Source organism: Phyllostomus discolor, chromosome 2, assembly GCF_004126475.2.
Source record: "Phyllostomus discolor isolate MPI-MPIP mPhyDis1 chromosome 2, mPhyDis1.pri.v3, whole genome shotgun sequence".
Classification (NCBI taxonomy): domain Eukaryota; kingdom Metazoa; phylum Chordata; class Mammalia; order Chiroptera; family Phyllostomidae; genus Phyllostomus; species Phyllostomus discolor.
Genome location: NC_040904.2, coordinates 18,877,733 through 18,902,334, shown reverse-complemented (window position 1 = coordinate 18,902,334; position 24,602 = coordinate 18,877,733). Strand labels below are relative to the sequence as shown.

Sequence of the window (24,602 nt, the reverse complement as noted above, 5' to 3'; positions counted from 1 at the left end):
GGGGTAGGAGTAACACTTCATATTAATCTTTTTTATTAAATTTTTTTCTGTCCTGCCTGAAGCGGATCTGCAGATGCCATGTGAGTGGTGGGGTTCGGATGGAGTTGGAGTTCTCAGGCTCCTCCTCACCCCCAACAGGTGTACCTGGTAGGAATATTGAGGCCAGAGGTGGGAGACATTCTAGATTTTCAAGTATTTTGGTGTAACCCAAAATAAACAAAGTATTTCCATATGTGATCAAAGTAAACATTAATGAGGTTAATGTTTACACTAAGTCGTAGAGTTCTGGTCGATATTTAACCTGCAGCACATCTCGGTTTGCACCAGCCACATTTCAAGTGCTCTGTAGCCAGATGTGGCTCGCACCTGCTCTATTGGTCGGCATGGGTCTAGAACTTGGAGTGTTAGTTCCAGTTACCTTCCAGCATCACTAGTATCAGAACATCCAACTAGCTAAAAAAAAAAGCATGAGCGTGATGTACTGTCAGAATAGCTTTGTCAAATGGGACATGCCTTTGGAAATGCTCTGCTGAGATGTTTTTTAAAGATTTTATGTATTTATTTTTTAGAGAGAGAAGGGAGAGAGGAAGAGAGAGAGAGAGAGAAACATCAATGTGCAGTTGCTGGGGGTCATGGCCTGCAACCCAGGCATGTACCCTGACTGGGAATCGAACCTGTGACACTTTGGTTTGCAGCCCGCGCTCAGTCCACTGAGCTATGCCAGCCAGGCTGTCTGCTGAGATTTTAACTCAAAAGCGATTATTTGTATTACATGTGGTTCCTGTTGGCAATGAGCTAAATAAAGTCTCTGGTTTCTTACTTAGTTTTTTGTAATTATCAGAGCATTTGTAACTTATACACAAAATTATATCAGCTGCCCTTATTCATTAGTTATATGCATTTACATTTTAGGTATAAAGCAGAAAAAATATATATGCACAGAAATCACATTTTTAACTTGCCTTTGGGTGGATAAATTAATTTATTGAAAGAATAGGGATTGAGTGGCAATAAGATGTGGTGATGGTTGCTTGAAAAATTTAAATTTACTTTGGGATATTAGAAACAAATTAATGCCCCCCCCAAAAAAGGAATTAATGCCAAGATTGAGACAATCAAGTTTAGACATGCTTATAAGAAGGATGATTTTCTTATTGTAATTACCCTTTCTTTATTAACTTTGGGATTTTCCATAAAGAGATAACACTATTTACTTGTTTTGCTATTATGTCTATTTTCTGTGATCTCATCTTCACCTAAGCTTTTTTTCATTTTTTTGCACCAAGTACTCAGTCGCTCACTATTCCTGTCTCATGCTAATTAAAGAAAGAGAGCCTGAGCTTTTCATGAGCAAGGAAGAAAAGGCAGATTTCTTAAAATGGAACGATATGGATTATTCTTTGAAGGTGGTGGAAATATTCCCCATGGCAACAGATCCGTTTTACCCATAATGCATAGTACCCTATTTGCATTTGTTTTGCCAGAGAAATTTGAAACTAGCAGCATCTGTGTATTAGAGAACATGGGGAAGGTTATGTACTACACGGATTGAAGAAAGGCCGAGACTTAATTTTGATGAGAATTGAAATTGTAATGCTTTCCTGAGCTGAGTGAGGGGAGTGGGAAAGGGGTGGACCCCACTCCAACACTACAAATACTTAAAATCTCTCCGCATGTTCACATTCTTAACTCCTTTTGTCTGGCTTTCAATTATAACTTATATTTTCCCTGGCCCTGATTTGCAAGTCATATATTAAATATTTCTTATAGAGTACCTCAGTCTCTGTGGGTGAAGTTTGCAGGTAAAGGCATACTGTATACATGTGGACGAGGTGTTGAAATAAGCACTTTGGGAGGTCTGAGGCAGACATCACTGCAATCCAGTCAGCAAGCTTCAGTCTGGAGGGAGGAGTCCGCAGAGCAGGGAGGGGGGCAGATTGTTGCCTGTGAAAATGGGTTCTTGTGGTGTCACGAGAAATAATTTCAAAGGGCACATGCACAGGGGCAGTTTAAGCATAGTGGGGAGGTTTATTGGAACGAAGGGAAATGATGCACCCTCAGGGATGTGGAGGGTGTGCAGGCTCTAGCAGCAACTGCCCTGAGATTCCTGATCATCCTCAATACATTCTCTTGTTTTCCAGAACTAGTGAGCTCTCTTTCAAAGTACCCAATCCTCTCTTCCTGGCTTTTTTCCCCGGGGCTTGTGTTGGGCCCCTCCTCAACCAGTCCCTCTCCTAGACCTCGTGGGCTTCAGGCCCTCATCCAGTTGGATCCTTTTCCTAGACCAGGCCCTGCCCCTTTATGTCACCATTTTGGCTCCTACTGCCCTGCCTCAAGGTAGGAGGGCCTCCCCCGCTCCCTCTTGATTTCTACCGTGCATGTGCCCAGCTTAGAAATTCCACCCCCCACCCTTGTAACCCCAGTATTGGCCAGCAGTTCTGGGGAGATTTTTCCTCTCTGCTTTGGGGATTAAGTCCTGAGGGTGGAGAATGTGGCAGCCTCCTGGGGAGCCTGTGAATGCTTCAACTTCCCAGCGAAGCAGGATTGATGTCCAGTTCAGCTTCCTAGTAGATTAGGCTTAATCTCTGATTCAGCTCCCTAGTTTATGAGGCTTAAAAAGCATCTGATTCCCTTTGCTTTCTTCCTTTGTTACTAACTAGCTAACTACCAACACTAACCAGATCAGATGTGCTATGCAGTGTAAAAGCACGGTTTCCTGATTGGTCTCTTGGAGCCCCACAGGCTTCTGCTGACCATTTCCCCCTCTGCCCTGTACACCGACCCTTCTGCCCTCAAGTCTCCTGCTTATACCAGAATCCTGGTTTCTTCACCTTGCAACTGTGGGGGAGGAGGACACTTGCCTCTGTCCTCAAGGTTCTTTAGGCTGGTCTCACAGTTATATCCACTTGAGACATTAACAAGACAAAACCAAATTTAACACATATGTGTAAATGGAAGCCCCACATGTAAGAGGGGCAGAGACCCCGTGTACATGAGAGTCTCAGGGACAGAGAGTTAAAATGATGTACAGATGACATTGAAGTGATACAAGGATGACATAAGGTGCCTCGTGGCTTCAGACATGCTGTACACTCTTATTTTAGAAAAAACTTCTTTTCCTTGACCACACGTCACAGTTCACTAATCTCCTGTCCTTGACAGCCTCAAAAGTTCCTCAAAAACAGCAATTAGTCACTTCTGTCTTTACGTATAAACGTCACCTCTGTAGTCAGATGTGTCCCGTTGCCCCTTCCCACAAAGCCTTCACTAAGTCAGGTTAGGCCTAGGGGACCGATGATGTTCTGCTTGCCAGACCTAGTAGATGCATTTCAGTGTCATTTATTTACATAGCAGATTTTGAGTTCTTCCTATGTGTGGGGTAAGTGCGAGAGAGAAAAGGTGAAAAGATACCTTCCCAACACTACAGGAGTTTATCCTAGTAGGAGTGACAGGCTTATAAAATGACAGGGGATTGTCACACTAAACACTGTTTATTGAAAGGATCACACCAGGTTAGGCTGGAACTATTCTAATGCTTTACATGCAGTTTTTAATTTAATCCCTACAAGGAAGGAGGCATTATTACTATTAATTTCCACTGTAAAGAAAACCTTAATACTTAAAGAGGCTAGAAATTTGCCAGTGGCCAAGCATTTAGCTCAGTTTGAATTTGAACCCAGATCTGACTGTAGAGCCCACACTGTTCGTGGGCAGAACGGCGCCCACAGTGCAGTGTGCCGCTGTTTCAGAGACGTCTGCCCTTGTGAGGTGAGGTCACTCAGGGAACTGCTGCCGCTGCCTTTGAGGTATGGGCGGGGGGGGGGGGGGGGGATGTCAGGGGAAGGCTTCTTGTCAGTTGATTTATTAACGGTCTGACTTCAGGACTTATATAGATGTGCAATAGATAATTCAACTCCACACCCTTAATTTATGTTTGAGCCCTAGAGAAGCAACGTGTCCAAAGTGATCAAGCCTTGCTTGTGTAAAACTTGACAATGGATTCCCAGTCTGGTATTTATTTCTGTATTACAAAAATGTTCACCCAAACCCCTGAACCATGTGCTACCTAAAATGTTGTCTCCTTAGACATTTAGTAAAGGAGATTAGTATACATTCCAAACCCACATCCACCATGGTGATTGGAATGGGATCTAATAACATACTGTGTTTAATAGTGATTTTTAAAAAAAGATTATACTTACTTATTTTTAGAGAGAGGGAAATGCAGGGGAAAGGAGAAGAAGAGAAACATCGATGTGAAAGAGAACCATCGATGTGGTTTCCTCTTGGATGCGCATGACTCCTAACTGAACCCGCAACCTGGCCATGTGCCCTGGCTGGGAATCAAACCAGTGACCTTTTGCTTTATGGGATGATGCCCAACCAACCCACATCAGTCAGGGCTATAGTGATTTTTAAAATGCAGTCTCCCTGCCCCTGGGTGTTTACTGCCAGACTGCTACTTCCAGGATGATTGTGGCTTGGGAGCCTGGCCGCCTACATTTCTATCTTGCTCCGCTTAGTTGCTTGAATACCTTTCAGTGTCTCTGTTCCTTCATTTTACAATAGGGATAATACTAGTACCTCCCTCAGAGTTGCTATGAGAATTGAAAGAATCGATGTGTTTGAAGGATCTTGAAAAATGCCTGGCACATAATAAGTACTCAGTTACTACTAGTTACTATTGATTGTTAAGGTGATGGTTTCCAGCTCAGTTTATTTCCTGGGTGCCTGCTTTTTTATTTCTTTTTGTAGGTAGAGAGCTGAGAATTTATATATATATATATATTTTTTTAAAGATTATATTTATTTATTTTTAGAGAGGGAAGGGAGGAAGATAGAGAGAGGGAAACATCAATGTGAGGTTGCTGGGGGTCATGGCCTGCAACCCAGGCATGTAGCCTGACTGGGAATCGAACCGGCGACACTTTGGTTCGCAGTCCAAGCTCAATCCACTGAGCTACACCAGCAAGGGCTGGAATTTATATTTTTTAAAAAATTCATAGAAAATCAAGTAAGTATATGAATGTAATTTCTCATTGTTATTAATTTATTTCTATGTACGTATTAATGTACTATACTGAGGAACACACAATGAAGCTAACTCCTAGAGAGCAAAGAGCCTACCACATTTTGCTGTGTATAATGTGCACTTTTTGCCCAAATTTTTGAGGGAAAAATAAGGATGCGCGTTATACATGGGTATAATGATTTCATGCAATGGGTGCATTAATGGGTATAACCACCCCGTGCACAATGTGTGCAAAAACGTGGGTGTGCATTATACACAGCCAAAAATGGTAATTAATACCTTCCTTAAGTGTTTTCTTTAATACCCCAAGAATATTAAAGCCTATTTGAAGTCGTTAACTAGTATTAACGTATTTAAAGTGTCTTACTTTTTGCTTTCTAGAGACACTCACTACGTAGGTAGGTGACTTTTAAATATTGCTAATCTCAAGAGTACTTCCTGGTGAGAATAAAGTTAGTACATGTTGGAGTTAATATCTGGTGAAGAGAGAGAGGAAATGATCCCACTAACATGGTGGTTGCATTTTTGAACAGGGTTAGAAATATCCCAGTGATTTGCTTGCTAACACTGACTTCTTCAGATAAATCCCCAGAAGCGGAATTGCTGCATTATAAGGCAGTGCCATTTTTAATTTTTTGAGGTAACTCCATACTGCTTTCCACAGTGGCTGCACCAGCCTGCATCCCCATCAGCAGTACATGAATTTTCCACCTCTTCAGATCCTCACCAACACTTGTTTGTTGATTTATTGATGATGGCCATTTGCAGGTGTGAGATCATATCTCATTGTGGTTTTAATTTGCATTGATCTGATTAGTGACATGCGCATCTTTTCATATATCTATTGGTCATCTGTATGTCCTCTTTAGAGAAGTGTCTGTTCAGGCTCTTTGTCCAATTTTTAGTTCAATTGTTTGTTTTTCTGGTGTTGAATTTTATAATTTCCTTATAAATTTTGGATATTAATCCCTTATTAGATGTATCAGCAAATATTTTCTTCTATCCAGTGGGTTGTCTTTTCATTCTGTTGATGGCCTCTGCTGTGCAAACACTCTTTAGTTTGATGTAGTCCCATTTGTTTGTTTTCTTATTTGTTTGCTTGTTTTCCCTATCCAAGGAGATATATCAGAAAAAATATTGTTATAAGAAATGTATGAGATTTTACTACCTATGTTTTCTTCTAGGGTTTTTACGGTTTCAGGTTTTACTTTTAAGTCTTTAATGCATTTTAGTTTATTTTTTAAAAGATTTCTTTTATTGTTTAGAGAGAGGGGAAGGAAGGGAGAAAGAAAGGGAACCATCAATGTGTGGTTGTCTCTTGCACGCCCCCTACTGGGGGCCTGGACTGCAACCCAGGTATGTGCCCTGACTGGGCATCAAACTGGCAACCCTTTGGTTTACAGGCTGGCACACAATCCACTGAGCCACACCAGTGAGGGCTTGAGTTTATTCTTGTGTATGGTGTGAAAAGATGGTCTAGTTTCTCCCTCTCTCCCTCTCTCTCTCTCTCTCTCACCCCCCCCCCCTTTTACACATATCTGTCCAATTTTCCCAACACCATTTATTTAAACAGACTATCTTTACCCCATGGTATGGTTTTGCCTCCTTTGTCACATGTTGACTATAAAAGCATGAGGTTATTCCTGGAATCTTTATTCTGTTCCATTGATCTATATGTCTGTTTTTATGCCAGTACCTTTACTGTTGTGTTTATATGTAAGTTTCCTATACTCTGTGATCTGAACTCAACAATCCAAATAAATAGGTCCTATTTAAAACAATAAATCCTTACGACATTCTTTGACATTTCTCAAAATTCTCAATATCAAATCAGTTTTTTATCACAACTGACATTAAGGTCATAATATACAACTTTCCAAGAAACCAAAGAAATATACAGAACTTTAGGTCTTAAATTGTTATTTTTATTTCTAATTTTTCTTTTCTTTGGGCTAATATCTTTGGAATGACTCCAGATATCTTGAGAAACCACACTCGAGTTCATAATAGTTTTCTGCTTCATGTTGTTCTAGACATAGCCGAAAGACAGGCGACTTTTCTTCATCCACAGTTTGTGAGTTCGGAATATTCACACGTGAACATTTTTCTTGATGTCATATTTCTGTCCTGTCAGCACAATCATATATAAAATGGCAATCATGTTAGTTACCAGATTCACTAACATTTCCTGTAATATGGATATTAAAATAATAAGGAATCCTCTGTTCTCATTAGCACATGCCAGGCTTGCTCACCTCCCTCTGAGCCGTACCTCCTGTCTGGCCTTCACTGTTCCACCTCTGTGCTTCCCTGGACACAAGGTCTTGCCCAATTCCCCCCTCTGTGCTGCCCCCACAAGGCCTGTGGTCTTTTCTCTCCCATCACTACTCCTCTTTCAAGAGCTCCTTCACCTTCCCTCTGCTCCTTGTGCCCGCCCTCCCTCCACTTGCAGTTTAGCGGTTAACCACAGTCAGAAGGGCTTACTAAACAAGGTTTAGGAACCTCCCCTCCGGAGATAATGTCCTGAAAATCTGTTGAGTGATCCTCTGTGCTTCAGGGCAGGGGCATGCAAACAGCTATCTACAAAAGAGCGTTGTGTAATAGGGGGGAGCAGTTACCACTGACTGCCTGCGGGGACTAGGGAGACCCTTGCAGAGGAGGTGATTGGTTTGAGTGGGTACATAATGGCTGGAGGTGATCTGGGGGGGAGGAAGAGGACATTTCAGACCCGGAAAGCTTGCACAAGCACAAGTGCTCCACAAACAGGGACTTCGCCTCTTTCCCCTGAGTGCTTCCTCTGATTGCTTTGATTTCCTTGTGGATTGGCCTCAGGCCCCCAGAACACTTTCACCAATACAGTTCCACCTCTAAGAGGTAACAGTCTTACTTTATTTTCGCCTGCTTTTAGCCGCATTACAACTTAATTTTTCTCTGCTGTTTTCAAGTGGATCCTCTTTCATCTCTGGTAGACTCTCTTTCCTTTCTTTGATATGAAGGTACTTGTGCCTGTAAAAATATATATATATTTATATATATAAATATATATAAATAAATTAAAAATATATTTTTTAATCTATTAGCTGAGTTGCTGACATCTTGGTTTGCTAAAGGAAACCAATGGCAATCAGGAACCATGGTCTTTGGCTTCCAAATCAAATGTGAAATACTCACTGTGGGCACAGGGTAGGAAAGACCTCACCTGTCGCCACTTGCATTCTACTTTTAAAATCCCTGTGCTCATGCCATCGCTGGTCAGACTTCACGTTTTTCTGTCTTGCTGGTGTAGGTAAACATATTTGAAAGCATTCCGTTTGTTTGTTTCCTCGGCGATAGAATAACAGAAAGCCTTCCTTCATTCAGCAAGTGTGTGCTGAATGCAAGCTGGTTGTTTTTCTAACCTAAAATATTTCGTATAGTTAGGTCTCTTTTTCCCATCACAGCTTCTGTGATTCTCCTCTATTTTTCTTGAAGGCTTTCCTCACTCAAAACATTATTAAGAGTTCTCACATGTTTATTTCTCCCTTTTTTTTGAACCAATCGCAGTTTCATGAGCACTTTCTATGATTGTAAGATTGCCATAAGGGGAAAAAAAAAGCTGAGACCATCCCAGCTAACATGTAGCTTAGACTTGAAAATAGTATTGAAGAAATCAAGGTAGGTGATCTGTTTGTTTCAAGCATTGCCTTCTTCCTCCAGCTGTAGTTAGTGCTTCCCGTGACCTCCAGTTCTCCATTCTCAAGGTAGAAACATAGCTAAGGCCTTAGTAGTAGATGGATGACATACAGGACTAAAACACTGCATCGATGAACTCGTCATTTTGATGCTAAGACAGAAGTCAGACTGGGCGGAAAAGAAACTTGACAGATCCAAATGATCTGGGAGTTGGGAGATGTTATAACCCAGCACTGAGCACACTTAAGTGCACCCTGCAAGCACTCATCGATAATGTACTACATATTTTGTCATACTCTGAATATAAGTTTGAATAAAGTTATAAAGAGATTTGCCATTTGATTAATTTTCAGACTCTGATTCTGCAATTTAAATTATCATGTAGTTTGCTTCATAAATAGATTAGGAGAGAATTCCCAGGGAGTCTTCAAGGAGACCAACTGCCTTTTGAATACAGTCAGTAATAGTGTAATAACTGTGTGTGGTGCGAGGCGGGTACTTGAAATATCGGGGCAATCACTGTAAAGTATGGGATTGTCTAACCACTATGCTGTACTCCTGAAACTAATACAAAATAACATGTGACTCATGTTCTCTCCCATGTGGTTCATTTACTTGGTGGCAGGGGTTTGAGAGGGCCAGAGTGGGAGCAGCAAGACCTCGTGAGGCCTAGCCTCAGAGTGGCAGCACTCATGCCATATGCTATTGGTCGACAGGCCAGCCTTTGATTTAAGGGAGCAGAGAGCCTGTGTCCAGTTTTAATCTGCTGTTTAAGGAGTGCTCTTAAATGTGATTAAAAGCTTAAGATGGTGCTTGAATGTAAATGGTCTTGACAGTAACTTGGCTTTGCTTTCATTTTCAATCTTTTGGCTTCAACTTTATTAACTTTAAAAAAAAAAATCTTCACCCAAGGATATGTTTATTGCTTTTAGAAGGAAAAGGAAGAGAAATATCAATGTGAGAGAGAACATTGATCAGTTGCCTCCCGCACATAGGCTGACCAAGGATTGAACCCACAGCCATTAACATTTTATTACAAGTGATAGTGTGCTAACAGAAAGGACCATAGGGCAGCTAGCAACTTAATTCTGCATTTTTGGTTTATTCTGGCAGCAGTTTTTTATGGGGAATTAGGATTTGGATTTACTTGCTCTAAATTTTTCTCTACTGCTTTTATTTTTATGGTGGGAGCAGAGGAGGAGAAGGGAGAGAGCCCTAATCTGTGTCCCATCATCTTAGTCCTTCCGGCCTCTTCCTGTTTGTTGTCCAGCCCTGGAAGTTAGTGTTGCTGAAATCGGCTGTTTAGTTGAAACTTTGGTTCTGCATACATTATATATTTGAATTATACACCAGAAAATGTCATCTAAAAGTGCTATGCAAACTTTTAGGGTGTAAATAGTAAGAAAAATTAAGCTTTGTATGATAGGTCATTTATAGACTACATCTTCATTTTATACCAAGTTAGCTTGTTGAAACTTCAGTCTTCTCATAGGACGTAAGTTGTGAATAGACCTGTGTTTATGTGTAAAGCGATATGAACATAATTGCTTTTTTTGAAAAATAAGATGTGAATTGATTAAACTTGGTATTTTTACTCTTATATAGATCAAGGCCATTTTGCTCACAGGTTATTTTTACCTTTTAGGCATATAAAAGATAATAGTTTTGTTGTAAACCATTAGCAGCCAGGAGACTTATTATTTTAAATTTTTCTTTTTGTATTAAATGTATTTAGTACAAAATACAGTTAATAAAAAATACTAAGGGTGCCACTGGTTAATACAATTACATAGGTTTCAGGGGTACAATTTTGTAGTACATCATCTGTATATTGTATAGTGTGTTCACCATCCCAAGTCAAGAAGAAGGAGACTTGTTTTTGTTCTTATAATGTCTCAGTGGGACTAAGCCATCTCTTTCTTGACAAACTCAATCAGAAGAGTCTCTTGGAATTTTTGTTTGGGGCTCAGGACATCTTATTTTGCCTTTTACATATTTTTCAAGTATTGCTATTTAGCACTAATTTTCCTTAAGTGTGATCCAAATGGAAGTGTTATACAAACTTCAGAATGTTGGAATTTTAAGATGTATTTTTTTAAATATATAATAAATATGACTCACTTTTTCAAAAGGATAATAGAAAGGAATGAAGGAAATATCTTAAAGATAATATTTTTTAAGATTTTATTTATTTATTATTTATTTTTAGAGAGGGAAGGGAGGGAGAGTAAGAGAGAGAGAGAGAACATCAATGTGCAGTTGCTGGGAGCCGTGGCCTGCAACCCAGGCATGTGCCCTGACTGGGAATCGAACCTGCGATACTTTGGTTCGCAGCCCGCCCTCAGTCCACTGAGCTATGCCAGCCAGGGCCAAAGATAATATTGATATCCACTATTTGGTACATTTAAACTATATAAATTGACAGTTCACCCTTTTTTGAATTGTCATCAAAATTTATTGCTTAGAACTACACAACAACTTTTTCTCAGTTCTAGTGAGATGTAATTGACATACAGCATTGGATAAGCTGAAGATGGTCAGCATGATCTGACTTGTGCATATTGTGAAATAATCACCACAGTAAGTTTAGTTAACATCCATCAGCTCATTCACACACACACACACATACACACACACAGAAAAGAAAAGAAAAAAAGGTTTTATTTTCTTGCAATGAGAACTCTTTGGATCTACTCTCTTAGCTTAGACATATTTTAAAGCATTTAATAAAAGTTACAGAATCAAATTTAATAAAAATTTAGAATTAAAGAAGTCTTGCCAACAAAATGTGTCAAAATTCATTGGCACGCGTCCCAGCAGTGGGGGATTCCCAGTGTGTGGGTGGCACCCAGGCAAGCGTGAACATGTGGCCTTGACTTAGTGTGACACAACTGGCCTTTCAGAGACTCTAGCTTAATTCAGTTTTAAACAACTGCTTGGATATAAAGCACCCTCTACACATAGAAACGTATATTCCTATAAAGTGGGCAAGTTCACAGTGCTCCGCAAGGAAATTTTATTGGATAACATAGATATTGTCACTCTAATCTTACAAAGGCACAAACTAAAAACAAGCCACCATGAGTTTGAACTCTTTTACTCCGGTCCCAAGTTGCCTCCTGTTTCCACCACATCCCCAGTTCCTTCTGAACAGGCTGGTGCGCTGAGCGTGCAGACGTTTAGTCCATGTGCGTATTTTTTCCCCAGATGTGACCAGCAGTTTGAGTATCACCAGTCCTGAACACATGATTGAAAAGGCCAAAGGGGAAACCGCCTATTTGCCATGCAAATTCACCGAGAGTCCAGAAGACCAGGGTCCACTGGACATTGAGTGGCTGCTATCACCAGCTGATAATCAGAAGGTGGATCAAGTGGTAAGTTTGCTGAGTGCTCACTCATTCAGCAGATGTTTCTGGAACTTGTCTTCAGTGCCCATCACTGTGCTGACCACAGAGGTGTGTGGGGCGTGACTTGTGGACCTTCTGCAAATCTGGATTGTAAAGTGTAGGTGAGTCAGAAGGCCGTGGAGCAAACATGATAGCATGGCAGAAATATGCATGTATTAGGGTCAGTGAGTAAGCTAGACTTCTGAAAAGTTGATAGAATGGAATTTTTAACTGTAACCCAAGGATTCTGATGCCAGTAAAAGAGTCATCAGGTATAACAGTGCACAGCACAGCTACATACTGTTGCAAAGTCTGTTCTCTGTATTATTTCAGGTAAACATCCTGTATACTGAATTTCTTTAAAAGCAAAGCAAAATGTTCCTAGCAAAACAGCTATTTGTAAAATATTTAGTACTAATTTAAAAAATTAAATATCAAAATATTGTTACAGAAAATTTTGAAATTATGAAGTAATAAAAGCCAATGTAGAAAACTTGGAAAGGCAAAAGTAGAACAAAGGAGGAAAATTGCCTCCCTTTAATTGTACCAGAATATTTTACTTAATTTAGAATGTTCCATATTCGCTTCATCTGACACATTTAATTAAAAATGAACTCAGTGTTAGTCAATTATATTAGATCAGGGAGAGAAAAATAAGTCTACATACTAGAGAAATATGGTAATTCAGTTGAATCTTGGACAGCCCAGGTTTAAACTTTGCAGGCCCACTTATACGTGGATTTTTTTCAATAAATGCGCTAAATGCATTTTCTCTTCTTTATGATTTTCTTAATAACATTTTCTCTTCTCTAACTTACTGTGAGAATACAGTATATAATACATATAACATACAAAATATGTGCTAATTGACCTTTTCGGTTATAGGTGAGGTTTCCCAGTCAGCAGTAGGCTATTAGCAGTTAAGTTTTGGAGCAGTCAGAAGTTACATGGAGGTTTTCAACTGGAGGGTGGGTGTTGGTACCCCTAACACCCATGTTGTTTGAAAATCAACTGTATGTACATGTATATCAATGTGTATATGTACACACATTTGTGTATATGTGTATATATGTATGTGTATGTGTTTGTGTATACACATATATATTTAGAGGAGAAGTTTTATTTTTACTTATGGTCCATATAAAAGAAGGGGTTCTTCAGCCGTTCAGTGGCTGAACAGTGCAGTTAAATAATTACTGTTATTGGCATGTTTTCAGGCAGTTTGCCCATGACGTAATTATAAGGGAAATAAATAAGATACTTTCCCAAGTTCAGAGTAACTAGGGCCACACCCTCCAATGGCATACCTTTGCCCTGATTCTGCTCCTGGAAATTGACTCATGCAGCCTGCTTAGCCCAGACACCCTGTTCCCTCCTTCCTTGCTCTTCCCACCCCCACCCCTGCCACGCCAGGGCCAGCACCCAGACCACAGGCTTCTATCCGAGGTCCTGCGCACCCTCCTGCCCTTGGCAGTGCAGGGTCCATCTCCCTTTCAAGTCTAGGACTCCACTCATGGTCTAGAGGAATAAATAGAGAGGGCAGGCATTAAATGCCTCTGGCTTCAGAATCATGAGTGAAGTCATAACCAGGTGCTTCTAGAGACCACGAAGCCCAGTGTGTGTCTGTAGTCTTGTGTGTCCATCTATGGGAGGGGGACCTGAAGTCTTCTGTTGAGTGGGAGGCACGGCCTTGCTTCGCACAGGACTTACAGGTTAAAAAACTGGCCTCATAGTGAAAAACACAGTAAGTTCAGGTCAGAAGAAAGCTAGCAGGTTTAGGGAGGGACTGGCACAGGAGAGAATGCTTTCATAGACTTCAGCTACATTATGTGTTACCTGAGCCCTTATTTTAATATATTTACGCTAGCAGACAGTGTAGTGGGGGACTGGGCTGGAGCAATTTCCATCCTTCCTCCCTGTGTGATCTCTTTAGTCAGCAGACAGTTACCATGTACTGTGTCCTTACCGTGTGCCCTGTGGTGTTTCATGTACTCAAATTATATATATTTAAGCCTTAGAGCAGCACCCTAAAATGAGGATTGTTGTTTTATGCATCCAGAGGAGAAAGCAGAGGTCCAGAGATTTGAAGGAACCCACCCAGAGTCACACAGCGGGGCAACGTCACAGCTGTTGTTTGAACCCAGGTTTCTCTGACCCTCCCCAGTCTCCATCCTGCACCTTGTTATCCTTGGCACCATCCTGTGCTGCCTCCCATGTTGTTTCAGAGTCGTTTTGTTTCCTCAGATGGGAACAAAGACACCTACCTCTTAAGACTGTAATGAGAATTCACGGAAATGCTGTATGCTTAAGTAACTCGTAAGCCTACACGTCATGTAGAAATGTTAATAGAGCCAGTATACTGTGCCAGCTCAAAGGGATGTGGTTTGCATCTTGGCTGTGTGACTCTGCACTAGCTGATGTGTGAGAGCCACTGCTTTCCTCGAGCTAAAGGGAAAAACTGTGGACAGGACCACCCCCCTGCAGGGTTGTGAAGAGGAATCATATGCCTGGTAAACAGTAGTTCCACATTTCTTAACTTCCATTTAAAAAATTGCTTTTGTGGCAAAATACCAAGATAGTTTACAAAATGAACTTAACAGTAGTGACACATCTCTTATTTGTCAGGCCCTCTTCCAAAGACTACAAAAGTGTGTGTGTAGCAAAGTGAGGGATTGAAAGTACAATAGATCAGACTTTCTGGGGAGTCCACAGTTAAACACCAAGGGAGACAGGGCAACCTCGGTTGAGTTCTCAGTGTTGGTGTTGACACATGGGTGTGGCAAGAAATGCCGCGAATGCAGTCCTGGCTGTTTCCAGAGTTTGTCAGCTGTGGACCCTTCAACTGTTTACTTAGCAAACTGTGACTGAGTGCTTCCTAGAAGCAGACACTTCGTGTTTGTGTAAATAAGAGATCTTTAGCAAATTAAGAGTGGGGGTCAGCATGGTAGGGAGGGAGGTGACAGTACAGAAAAGAACCCAAGTCCCTGCCCTTAAGAAATTCCTACAGAGGACGTTTATTCTGGCTGTCCTGTTGTTCATAATTAACATTTGGGATAAAAAAAATTATTTTCAGAGTACAGACTATAGTCTGTTTTCTGATTATCATTTGGCTAGCACCACTGGTCTGTGGCCCTTGGGTCACAGATGACCAGAATGAAAGATTTTGTTAGCAGATGTGAAAAAATTATCCGGTGTGTTGAATTAATTTTAGTTATAGTTAGAGGTGACTCTTATACCAATAGTTCTCTTCCAAGTCAGGTTTAACACAGAACTGATTTTCCCACTAGATTCAACCTTTAGTATTTCCATGAAACCCCGAAACTGGCTCAGGAAGCTCAGGGGCATCGGGAAGGGGCCTTTGCTGTTACTCACAGGGGTTCACGGAGAGGCCCTGCTAACCTGGGCACACTTCTTAAGAGGCTTGTTGTAGGATTTTTATCTGTTAGGGTCTAGAACCCTCAAGTATTAAATCCCCTGCTTAGTATTCAGACAAAAAATGTCTTTTTTGGGTTTTGTTACATTTCACAGGTAAATTATCATAAGCCCTTTTTTAGGAGTGGTGGGTGGCGTGCACTTAATTTTATCCACTTGATCGGCATACACACTGCAGCCTCTGAGGCCGCTGAGAGAGAGATGGTGCAGCCGTTCACAAGCCTGCCTTCTTGTCCAGGCTCACTGACTCGACTCCAGTTCAGGGCTGTGTCGCTTAATCACGTTGGGTCTAGGTTTCAGTGAAATGGGAGCGCGACCGTACTCAGGGATCACACTGATGTCTTAACATTTCCTTAATCTTGCTTTGAATAATTGTAGGTTTCCTCATGATACGTGTTCTCATTCTTTTTTTGGGGGGGGGGGGGGCGTGGGGATCCCATAGTAGCCTAGTGTATCCAGAGTGCCTTTAATGAGACAGGTTTTGCTTCGTTGTTACTTTCCTGTCTTATTGTGGTTTTCTTTTAGATTATCATATATTCTGGTGACAAAATTTATGATGACTACTATCAAGATCTAAAAGGACGAGTGCATTTTACAAGCAGCGATGTCAAATCTGGTGACGCATCGATAAACGTAACAAATTTACAGTTGTCGGATATCGGCACATACCAGTGCAAAGTGAAAAAAGCCCCTGGGGTTGGAAATAAGAAGATTCAGCTGGCAGTTCTTGGTGAGTTCTTTTCATTAATGTTACTCATTAACAGGGTGAGCGGTCACGGTAGGGTAGGATAGCAGCAGCATCCTACCGTGAGACAAAGCTTTGTTTTTTTAGAGTAATAATTTTAAACATTTGAAGTAATCCTATATTTTAAATAACATTTAAAACATAAAGCTAGCAGACTTTTGGGGGGTAGACAAAATAAGTGAGCAGCTTATTTGCGAAGTGGATAAAAGAGTTTGAAAGGAAATGAGGAGGTTCCATGATACGGGAGAAGAGCCCCAAGGCAGGAGTTAGGGGATCCGGGTTTTGTTTCTCTTTTTGTTTTTTGTGTTGTCCTGAGATTTGTCCTGAGAATTCAAGAGCGTCTTCATCTCCTGGGCTTCAGCCTGCCTTTGTGAAACACTGCAAGATGTAACTATCATTAAATCTATACTTGATCTCATTCAGTTCAAAATTGTTATGTGTACCAAAACCTTTTTCAAACTGCATTACCCAAAGAACAGGTGAGGTTTCTGTGATGACTCATTGGAGTACTATAATGGGGAGGTGGACTGTGGGAGAAGGAGTGTTGAATGGGATAAGACCACTGCACCTCAGAGTCATTTCTCCTCCATGAGCATCACAGTCTTTCATCCTGAAAGTAAGGGGATTTGCCACATGGTCACTGGATGGTTTTCCTGTAACCCTCTCTAGGAGATAAGTGTAAAGATTTTGTAAACTCTCGAAAACTGGAAAGTTTATTACCCCTCTCTGAAATCAAGACAGGTATCCCCCGTATCAACTTGTCCCTCGTTCCTTCTGTTTTAGAGAACTAATGGGGGGGGGGGGGGAAGCATATTGGGCTCCAGACTCAACTTGAACTTCACTCTCTTCTAAAGAATGACTGTCAGCGCAGGAACAGGAGTGCCGATTTCTGTGCGCTCCGGCGGCAACGTCAGGGGTTGTCTTGGTTGGAAAGGTGGTCTTCCGCTGACAGCATCCTTAGTGGGCACACGAGGGGGTCCTGGTAAAGGTACTTCATTCTAAATGGCACCCATCCAAAATACGTCCTGTGGTATGAAAGCAAGTGGACCTGAACAAGAAAACAGGAAAAGGAATATTGTAATATTGAAGATTCTAGCTTTCTGTGTCTACACTCAGTAAGCATGGAGTTACCTTTTTTTTATATAAATGTGAAGGCAGCTACAAGTTTAATAAGTTGTCTGAACTCATGTCTCAGGTCCAGGCATACCTGGGATTCTAACCCTGAGTATATATCTTCTTTTAACACTACTCTCCAGAAAGCACTGAGTTAAGTATATATGGTATTTTAACTGGTTCATGGTGTACCAAACAGAGTATACCAGTTTAATCAGAATATCAGAATTTTTTATTGCGAAATCCCTTTTTGATGGGGCAGGGATACTGCAAGGGATGTGATTGGCACATATTGCCAGAAGGGGTATAAACGAGCTGATTGTGTGTGTGTGTGTGTGTGTGTGTGAGAGAGAGAGAGAGAGAGAGAGAGAGAGAGAATATGAGAGAGAGAAAGAGTAATTGATTCCGTAAGACCAGGTTCTGGATTGAATTCACAGGTTTCCACTGAAGGGATCATTATAGCACGAGGCTGCACATGACCCAGAAGGAACCAGGTTGGACAATGGTGTGGCCAAGCACACTGGTGGCAGCAGCCGTGACTGCCGGGCAGGAAGAATGGGTCTTTCACATTAAACGTCGCAACCCCAACATTTAATTCCTCAGAATGGATCAGTGCGAAGCACTGACTCAGTGACATCTTTTGCTAACTCTGTGGGGAATCACCATGGCCAGGTAAACCCTGGTTTCAAACCAGAGGGGGGACAGAGAAGGTTAAACGAGGGCAAGAAGAGAAAGCAGGAAGTTCCTGCTATGAGCAGTGGAGATGACTAACACTCCAGAGTTAGAACAAACTTCTTGTAGCACTCTCTTCCCTGTTTTCACATGAGTCATACTATTGGAGAAACTACTGGAAGTTTCTCTTGAAAGTCACACTTGGACGGAAGCTTGTCTCAGTTTTTCGTGAAAATTCTGCTTAGGCAATCTGTGGCGGGGGAGGCAAAATGAAGTCCCTCCAGGGGAGCCCTTGCTCGGTTCCCTGTTAGAGGCTCTGCATGAACTTCGGTGTGTTTGTGGGAAACCTGGAGGAGATGGCTCCACGCTGTTTGCAGAGTAATGAGTCATGGAGCCCCCTGCGCTGTTGTGGCCGTGAACCAAGGGTGGCCTTGAGCTGCCTGGGCGTGAGGTGTGACCTGTCGCCACGGCGTGCTCCACTCCCAGAGCCATCCCTGCTCTGTCAGGTGCCCCGGACATGCATGTGGATGCAGCTCAATAGAGAAGCTGAATGGGGGTGATGGTAACAAAGGGAGTTAACAGAGAACCCGCAGTAGTAGCCAGTACTGTGACCACACCAGAGTCTTTCACCACAGCTCTGAGCTGGCCTATTCCTGAGACCCTTTGGTATAAACAGCCTGGGTTGTTGAAGGAGTAGGGCATTCCTAGCGAGTGGTTTCTGGGACGTGGATGGTGCTCTCGGACGGCACCCACACCGCAGGACACAGGGGCGCCGGCACGTGTGGGCGCTCAGTCAGCCCTGGCCCTCGGAAGCCAGTAGTGTAGGGCAGGGCTTTTTAATTCTGAAACAATTTGAGTTGTATAGGACGTTCCAAAACTGGAGAGTTCCTGCGAGTGTACCGATCATCTAATTCCTCCTAATAGTAACATTTTATAGAAGTATAGTACAATGATCAAAACCAAGAAATTAATTTTGGGACAATACTATTAACTACAGTATAGACCTGGTTTGAGTTTCACAGTTTTCTACTCACGTCCTTTTGTGCGAGGGTCAAGTCTAGTATCCACGTTGCATTTACGTCTCCTTAGTCTCTTCCACTCGTGTCAAGGGACGTGTGATGTTGCATCTCCTTGTTAATCATGACTGCTTGGTTTGTGTTTTATCTGATGGGTTAGTCCACTGCCAGCTTACAATTTTTCCTTCTGTAATTAAGAAAACTATTGTGGGGAACCACTTTGAGAACATACAGATATCCCATTTCTCCTCAAACTTTGCCCATTGATTTTTAGCATCCATGCATGGGAGCTTGCCTGGAGTCAGGGTGTTTTGAACCAAGCAAAGTTAGCATTCTTAGACAAGTGACACAATGATAAAAGTGCACAGGGTGGAGTGCAAGTAGGTTTACCATTCACATGGAAAATAATATAATAAATAATGCAAGAATAAACTCTGTGTTTTGTGTACTCACAACTGTACACCTGCTTTGCCCCACCCTGTATATCCTGTTCTATACGGGGACTTGGGTGTGTTTTCTGTAGGCCAAGGTAGGCCACTGACATGGAGGGTGATGATGCAGTATATATATATGAAGCACAGCATTACTACATTGGTGGGCCGTTGGCCGGGTACAAGTTGATGGTCAGATACCCTTCCCTGAGAAGAACTATTGTCCAAGCTAGTGATCATGGAGAAGGATGTTCTGTGGACAATGACCAGGTATCCTGGAACACCAGATGAAAGAAACATTAGGGGATAAAACTTTATTGCATTCCTTTGTGGTTTTATTTCTTTCATTCCAGCCAAATGCCGTGGATAAAGAGTGGATCTTTCTTGTAGCATTATGGTTCGGGTTGGAAAGCAGGGGGGCTACTCCCAGGCAACACTCAGAAACCATTGTTGGTAAAGTTTTGTTCTATTTGTGGATGGAGTATGTTGCAGTTTCAGACTCAGTGGGGCCTTGCATTTCCCAAGCAGTCAGTTCAGGCAACTGCTCACTGTTGGATGTGTTTGGTGTATGGGAAAGGGTACCTTTAATAGAAGAGATGAGGGTTAGGGTTAATACGCTGTATCACCAGTAGATACTTGATGTACAAAGCAATGCTTTCATCTCCCACTGCTAGTTCACGTAATAAAGGATTTATTGGTAGTTTTTAGAAATGAAGAACAAAGTTCATTTTGTTGAAGATTCACAGGATGAAATAATTTGCAAAACCAATTTAAATGTCCAGTTCATGTAGTCTCCAGGGCAACTGATCAATCTAAAAAAGAGACAGATTTGCTTAGGAAATCAACAATGCAATTAAATGCATTTGTTGATCTTTAGGAAAAAGTGCAAGTAGTAACAGATGAAGGGGAGAAACACCATCAGATTGAAGAATGATCAAGAAGTGGGTGAAGAGATGAGATCATGACTGACATCCGTGGTTAAAGACGCCCCACTGGATATGATAGCCCCTGTTGGCCAGATTTGGAAAACAGTTTCTTTTAGAGCTAAACATACACATACCATAAATGATCCAGCAATTACTGCGAAAAGGAAGACATTCCAGGATTCACATGAGTGTTCAAGCAGTGTTGTTCATAATTATGTAAAACTGCAAAACCCATTCACATTTATTCCTAGTAGTGAAAGAGTAAAAGCCCATCCAGGACTGAAAAGAATGAAAAGAAGTTCAGACTAAAAAAAAAAAACAAAAAACAGTCCTGCCGTTTATTAGGCTGTGAGGACAGATAGATACAGATAGAGATACAGCCAGCGGCAGAGTGTAGAGGGGACATGGTTTCTGCCAAGGTCGTGGAGCTGCGGTAAACCACAGCTGCAAACAGATTACTGCTGTCTCCCCAGACCCACCTTGCACTGCCCATCCCACACTGAGGAGGGTCCGCAGTTGCTCAATGGCCTTCGTCACCAGTTCTCCTAATCCAGCCTCAGAAACAGCATCGGATTCAGAACCAATCTCTGCTTCTTTTAGAGTCTCCTAGAATCCTTCAGAACCCTTCCTCTCTCGCTCCAGTGACACCCCACAGCTCCCAACAGTGCCTTCCTCACTGGTCAGTGAGTCTGGTTTGACAGACTACACACCTGCTCCTAGTCAGTTCAGTGAATCAGGCCCAAAAGCTGGAATCAGTGTTCACCGACAGATGAATGGATAGCTCAATTTACATTGTAGTCCATGGAATACAACTCAGCAGTGAAAAAGAATGGACTTTTGAAAGAGACAACATGAGTTTCTAAAGCCTTACAAGGAATAAAGGAAGCAAGACAAAAGCAGTACTGTATTACTCCACTTCCACGACTCTAGAAGCAGCAGAACTAATCTGTGGTGCTGAAATCCCATGGGTGGCTCCTGGGGCCAGGGTTGTGGCTGAGATAACTGCACCCAGCACGAGGGTGGCTTACGAGAGGATTGGGGTGGTGCTTATCAGGGTGGGGAATGGAGTGTATGTGCATGTACACACACACATTTCTCAAACACGATCAACTTACACTATTAAAGTGTGTTAATTTTATTGTGTGTATATTATGCTTTAATCAAGTTCAGTAAGAGTACGAAATGCCAAGGCGTTAATCCAGTGTTGGGGTGAATTTCAGGTAATGGGGTTAACAGCTTCTCTAAACAGTGACCCAGAGAGACCTGGAATACAGCCTCAGTTTTACGCTTTTGTAACACTGCTCTCTGCATGGTTTGGGGTTAATGTAATTGTGGAATATTAATTGGTCTTTAATTTCATCAAGTGAATTGTCCCTGTTAGCAGCATTATTTATTATAAATCCCCTGATGGGCACGGTAATGGCACCAGAGGGACGTGATGTGGCACATACTCCCATGTCAGGCACGGAGTAGAGGGACCGGTTAGGAGTGGAGGGGAAGAAGCTTGCTTGCTTTCCGACGTGCCCCATGGAATCAAGGGGCTCAGAGCTGCACCTGAGACCCTGCCGTTCCTCCCCGTGCAGTGGCTGCTTGCCTGAGCCCAGTCTTGCCTGTTTTGTATTGGACAAAGCTGAGAAACTGTTGTTCACACCCTGCTGTAGTCTTTCGGTCTTTTGGGCTCTGAGCCTGGAACACATGATGATGAGTCAGGGGCCGGGCAGCATGCTCTGTGTTTAAGTAATCCTTGTAAACATGAATTCCATTCTTTTGTGTCAAGTTATCATTTCTTTTCTCAGTTAAGCCTTCGGGTACAAGATGTTACGTTGATGGATCAGAAGAAATTGGAAATGACTTTAAACTGAAATGTGAACCCAAGGAAGGCTCGCTTCCGTTACTGTATGAATGGCAAAAATTGTCCAACTCACAGAAACTGCCCCCAGCGTTGGTAACAGGTACCTCTGATGAGACAGTTTGTACAATGGGCCATTGATTTGGACTTAAACCTAATTGCGGGGGGAAGGGTAAATATATATATATATATTTTTTTTAAGATTTTATTTATTTACTTTTAGAGAGAGGGAAGGGAGGGAGAAAGAGAGAGAGAGAGAAAGAGAAAGAGAAAGAGAAAGAGAAAGAGAAAGAGAAAGAGAAAGAGAAAGAGAAAGAGAAAGAGAGACATCAATGTGCGGTTGTTGGGGGCTGTGGCCTGCAACCCAGGCATGTGCCTTGACTGGGAATCGAACCTGCGACACTTTGGTTTACAGCCCACGCTCAATCCACTGAGCTACGCCAGCCAGGGTGAATATGTATATTTTTTAATCCCCAAATACTTTCCCCTTTCTGTACAGAGCAATCAGGATTCCGTAGAAATTACTCAGTGTTTTATAATGACAACTTACTGCCATGTAGTATAAATAGATATATTTTTATAACAGGTTCACGGTTTTGGGTATTATAATTGGTTTCTTTGGAATATATATATTTAATTGATGGCAATACTGGCAGAAAATGTTCATGATTATAACTTAACGACTAAATTGTAGCAAGTGTTGGATCTTGAAAGTTTCATGAGCCTAGGTTCATGTTGAAGGTACTGTAATTTACCCATGGTGTGTTTGTTAAAACAAAACAAAAACATCTCAAAAACACCTCTGTGACATTAACCAGAAAGTTACAAATTGGTTAAATCTGATTGCTCACTGTTATAACTGACCTGTTATTCAAACTGATCTACACTCTCCCCACCCGGGCTAGGTAGGATTTCTCTCAGCCTCTGTTTCTTTTTTTAAATTAGGAGACAAACCATATGATCCCTTCTGACATTTTTCATGTATTTCTTTCCTCTTGGGGGTGGATGAAATGGCTTTTGAAAATCTTCCCACTGCACCAAAGAGCCTTTGTGGCACGGGATATTTTTTTTGTAATCAATATGGCTCTGCTTCAACTGCGACTCTATGTGTGGAGAGGGAGCTCGTGTTTATTTTTGCCTTGATGCAAATGAACTGGAGTTACAGTCGTTTGCATTCTGGAGACATGCGTGTGTCTGCCTGCAGCTTGTTCTGCACCCGGCTTCAGCCTCTGTCCCTTTTGCCTGGATTGTCAGACTTAGTGGGGTTTGCCTTTACTGGGAACTCAGCTATCCTATAAAAATGGGTTTTGCTGTGCCCCACCTTTCTTTTCATAGAAATGACGTCACCGGTTATATCGGTAAAAAACGCCACTACCGAGTACTCCGGGGTGTACAGTTGTACAGTCCGCAACAGAGTGGGCTCTGATCAGTGCGAGCTGCGCCTGGACGTTGTGCCTCGTAAGTACCTTCTTTCTGCTCGTTGTGATAATGTTCGTTTCCCTTCTCTTTAGATAAGCCCCCTTTGGTTCAGTCAGCAAGGCTATATGATGAGGACAAGTGGATGCAAATTGTGAGCAAAGCACTTTATGGTTTGGTTATTAGCTTTCCTAAGTCACAAAAGGAAAAATTACATTTTATGAATGAAACTTCCATTATTGTAGCACCATTAAGAAGAGTTGTCAAATCAACTCTTATACCGTATTTTGCCATTATATTAATAAGTATGAACTATTTGGAACATGCTTATATGCCAACTCAGACAGCTGAGAATAGTAAAGTCTTTTAATCTGGTTTGATCGCATTTATGCTTGAAATGGATTCTACAGTTCAAAAGAAAGTTCTTTAGTGGATTTTTCCCCTTGGACCAAAATGCTAATTAATTTGTCCTCAAAGTTAATATGTGGAATGAAATCAGTCTATCAATGTGTATCCTTACCTTCAATATGACTACATATGTTTTTTTACCATTATTTTCTTATGAACATATTTTTCTAGCTTCAAATAAAGCTGGGACAATTGCAGGAGCTATTATAGGAACTTTGCTTGCGCTAGCGATCATCGGTCTGATCATCTTTTGCTGTCGTAAAAAGCACAGAGAGAAAAAATATGAAAAGGAAGTTCATCATGATATCAGGTAATTAAGTGACACAAGAGTTGACTGATGTATGCTAAGCTCATTATATCTGAAGGAATTAGTTCTCTTAACCATTCCCAGTGTGTAACCCTGTGAGAATCGGATAAAAGCTATAGCTCTTCCCCTCAACACATTTGAAAACTTTTACTTCCAATTTCAAGTATGCAGATCCAGCCAACCTCCATTGTGCCCTT

The 24,602-nt window shown here is 41.7% G+C and overlaps 1 protein-coding gene across 3 annotated transcripts in view; it reads left to right on the top strand.

Moving 5' to 3' along the window:
- The window catches only part of CXADR (CXADR Ig-like cell adhesion molecule), a 50,859-nt gene that overhangs the window by 8,226 nt on the left and 18,031 nt on the right, over positions 1-24,602 (top strand). For all 3 annotated transcript variants that reach the window (XM_036017560.1, XM_036017561.1, XM_028504576.2), the window contains exons 2-6: positions 11,912-12,078; positions 16,048-16,252; positions 22,222-22,377; positions 23,610-23,732; positions 24,270-24,408. In XM_036017560.1, coding sequence (XP_035873453.1) covers positions 11,912-12,078; positions 16,048-16,252; positions 22,222-22,377; positions 23,610-23,732; positions 24,270-24,408 — 790 coding nt within the window. The remainder of the gene's footprint in view (positions 1-11,911; positions 12,079-16,047; positions 16,253-22,221; positions 22,378-23,609; positions 23,733-24,269; positions 24,409-24,602) is intronic.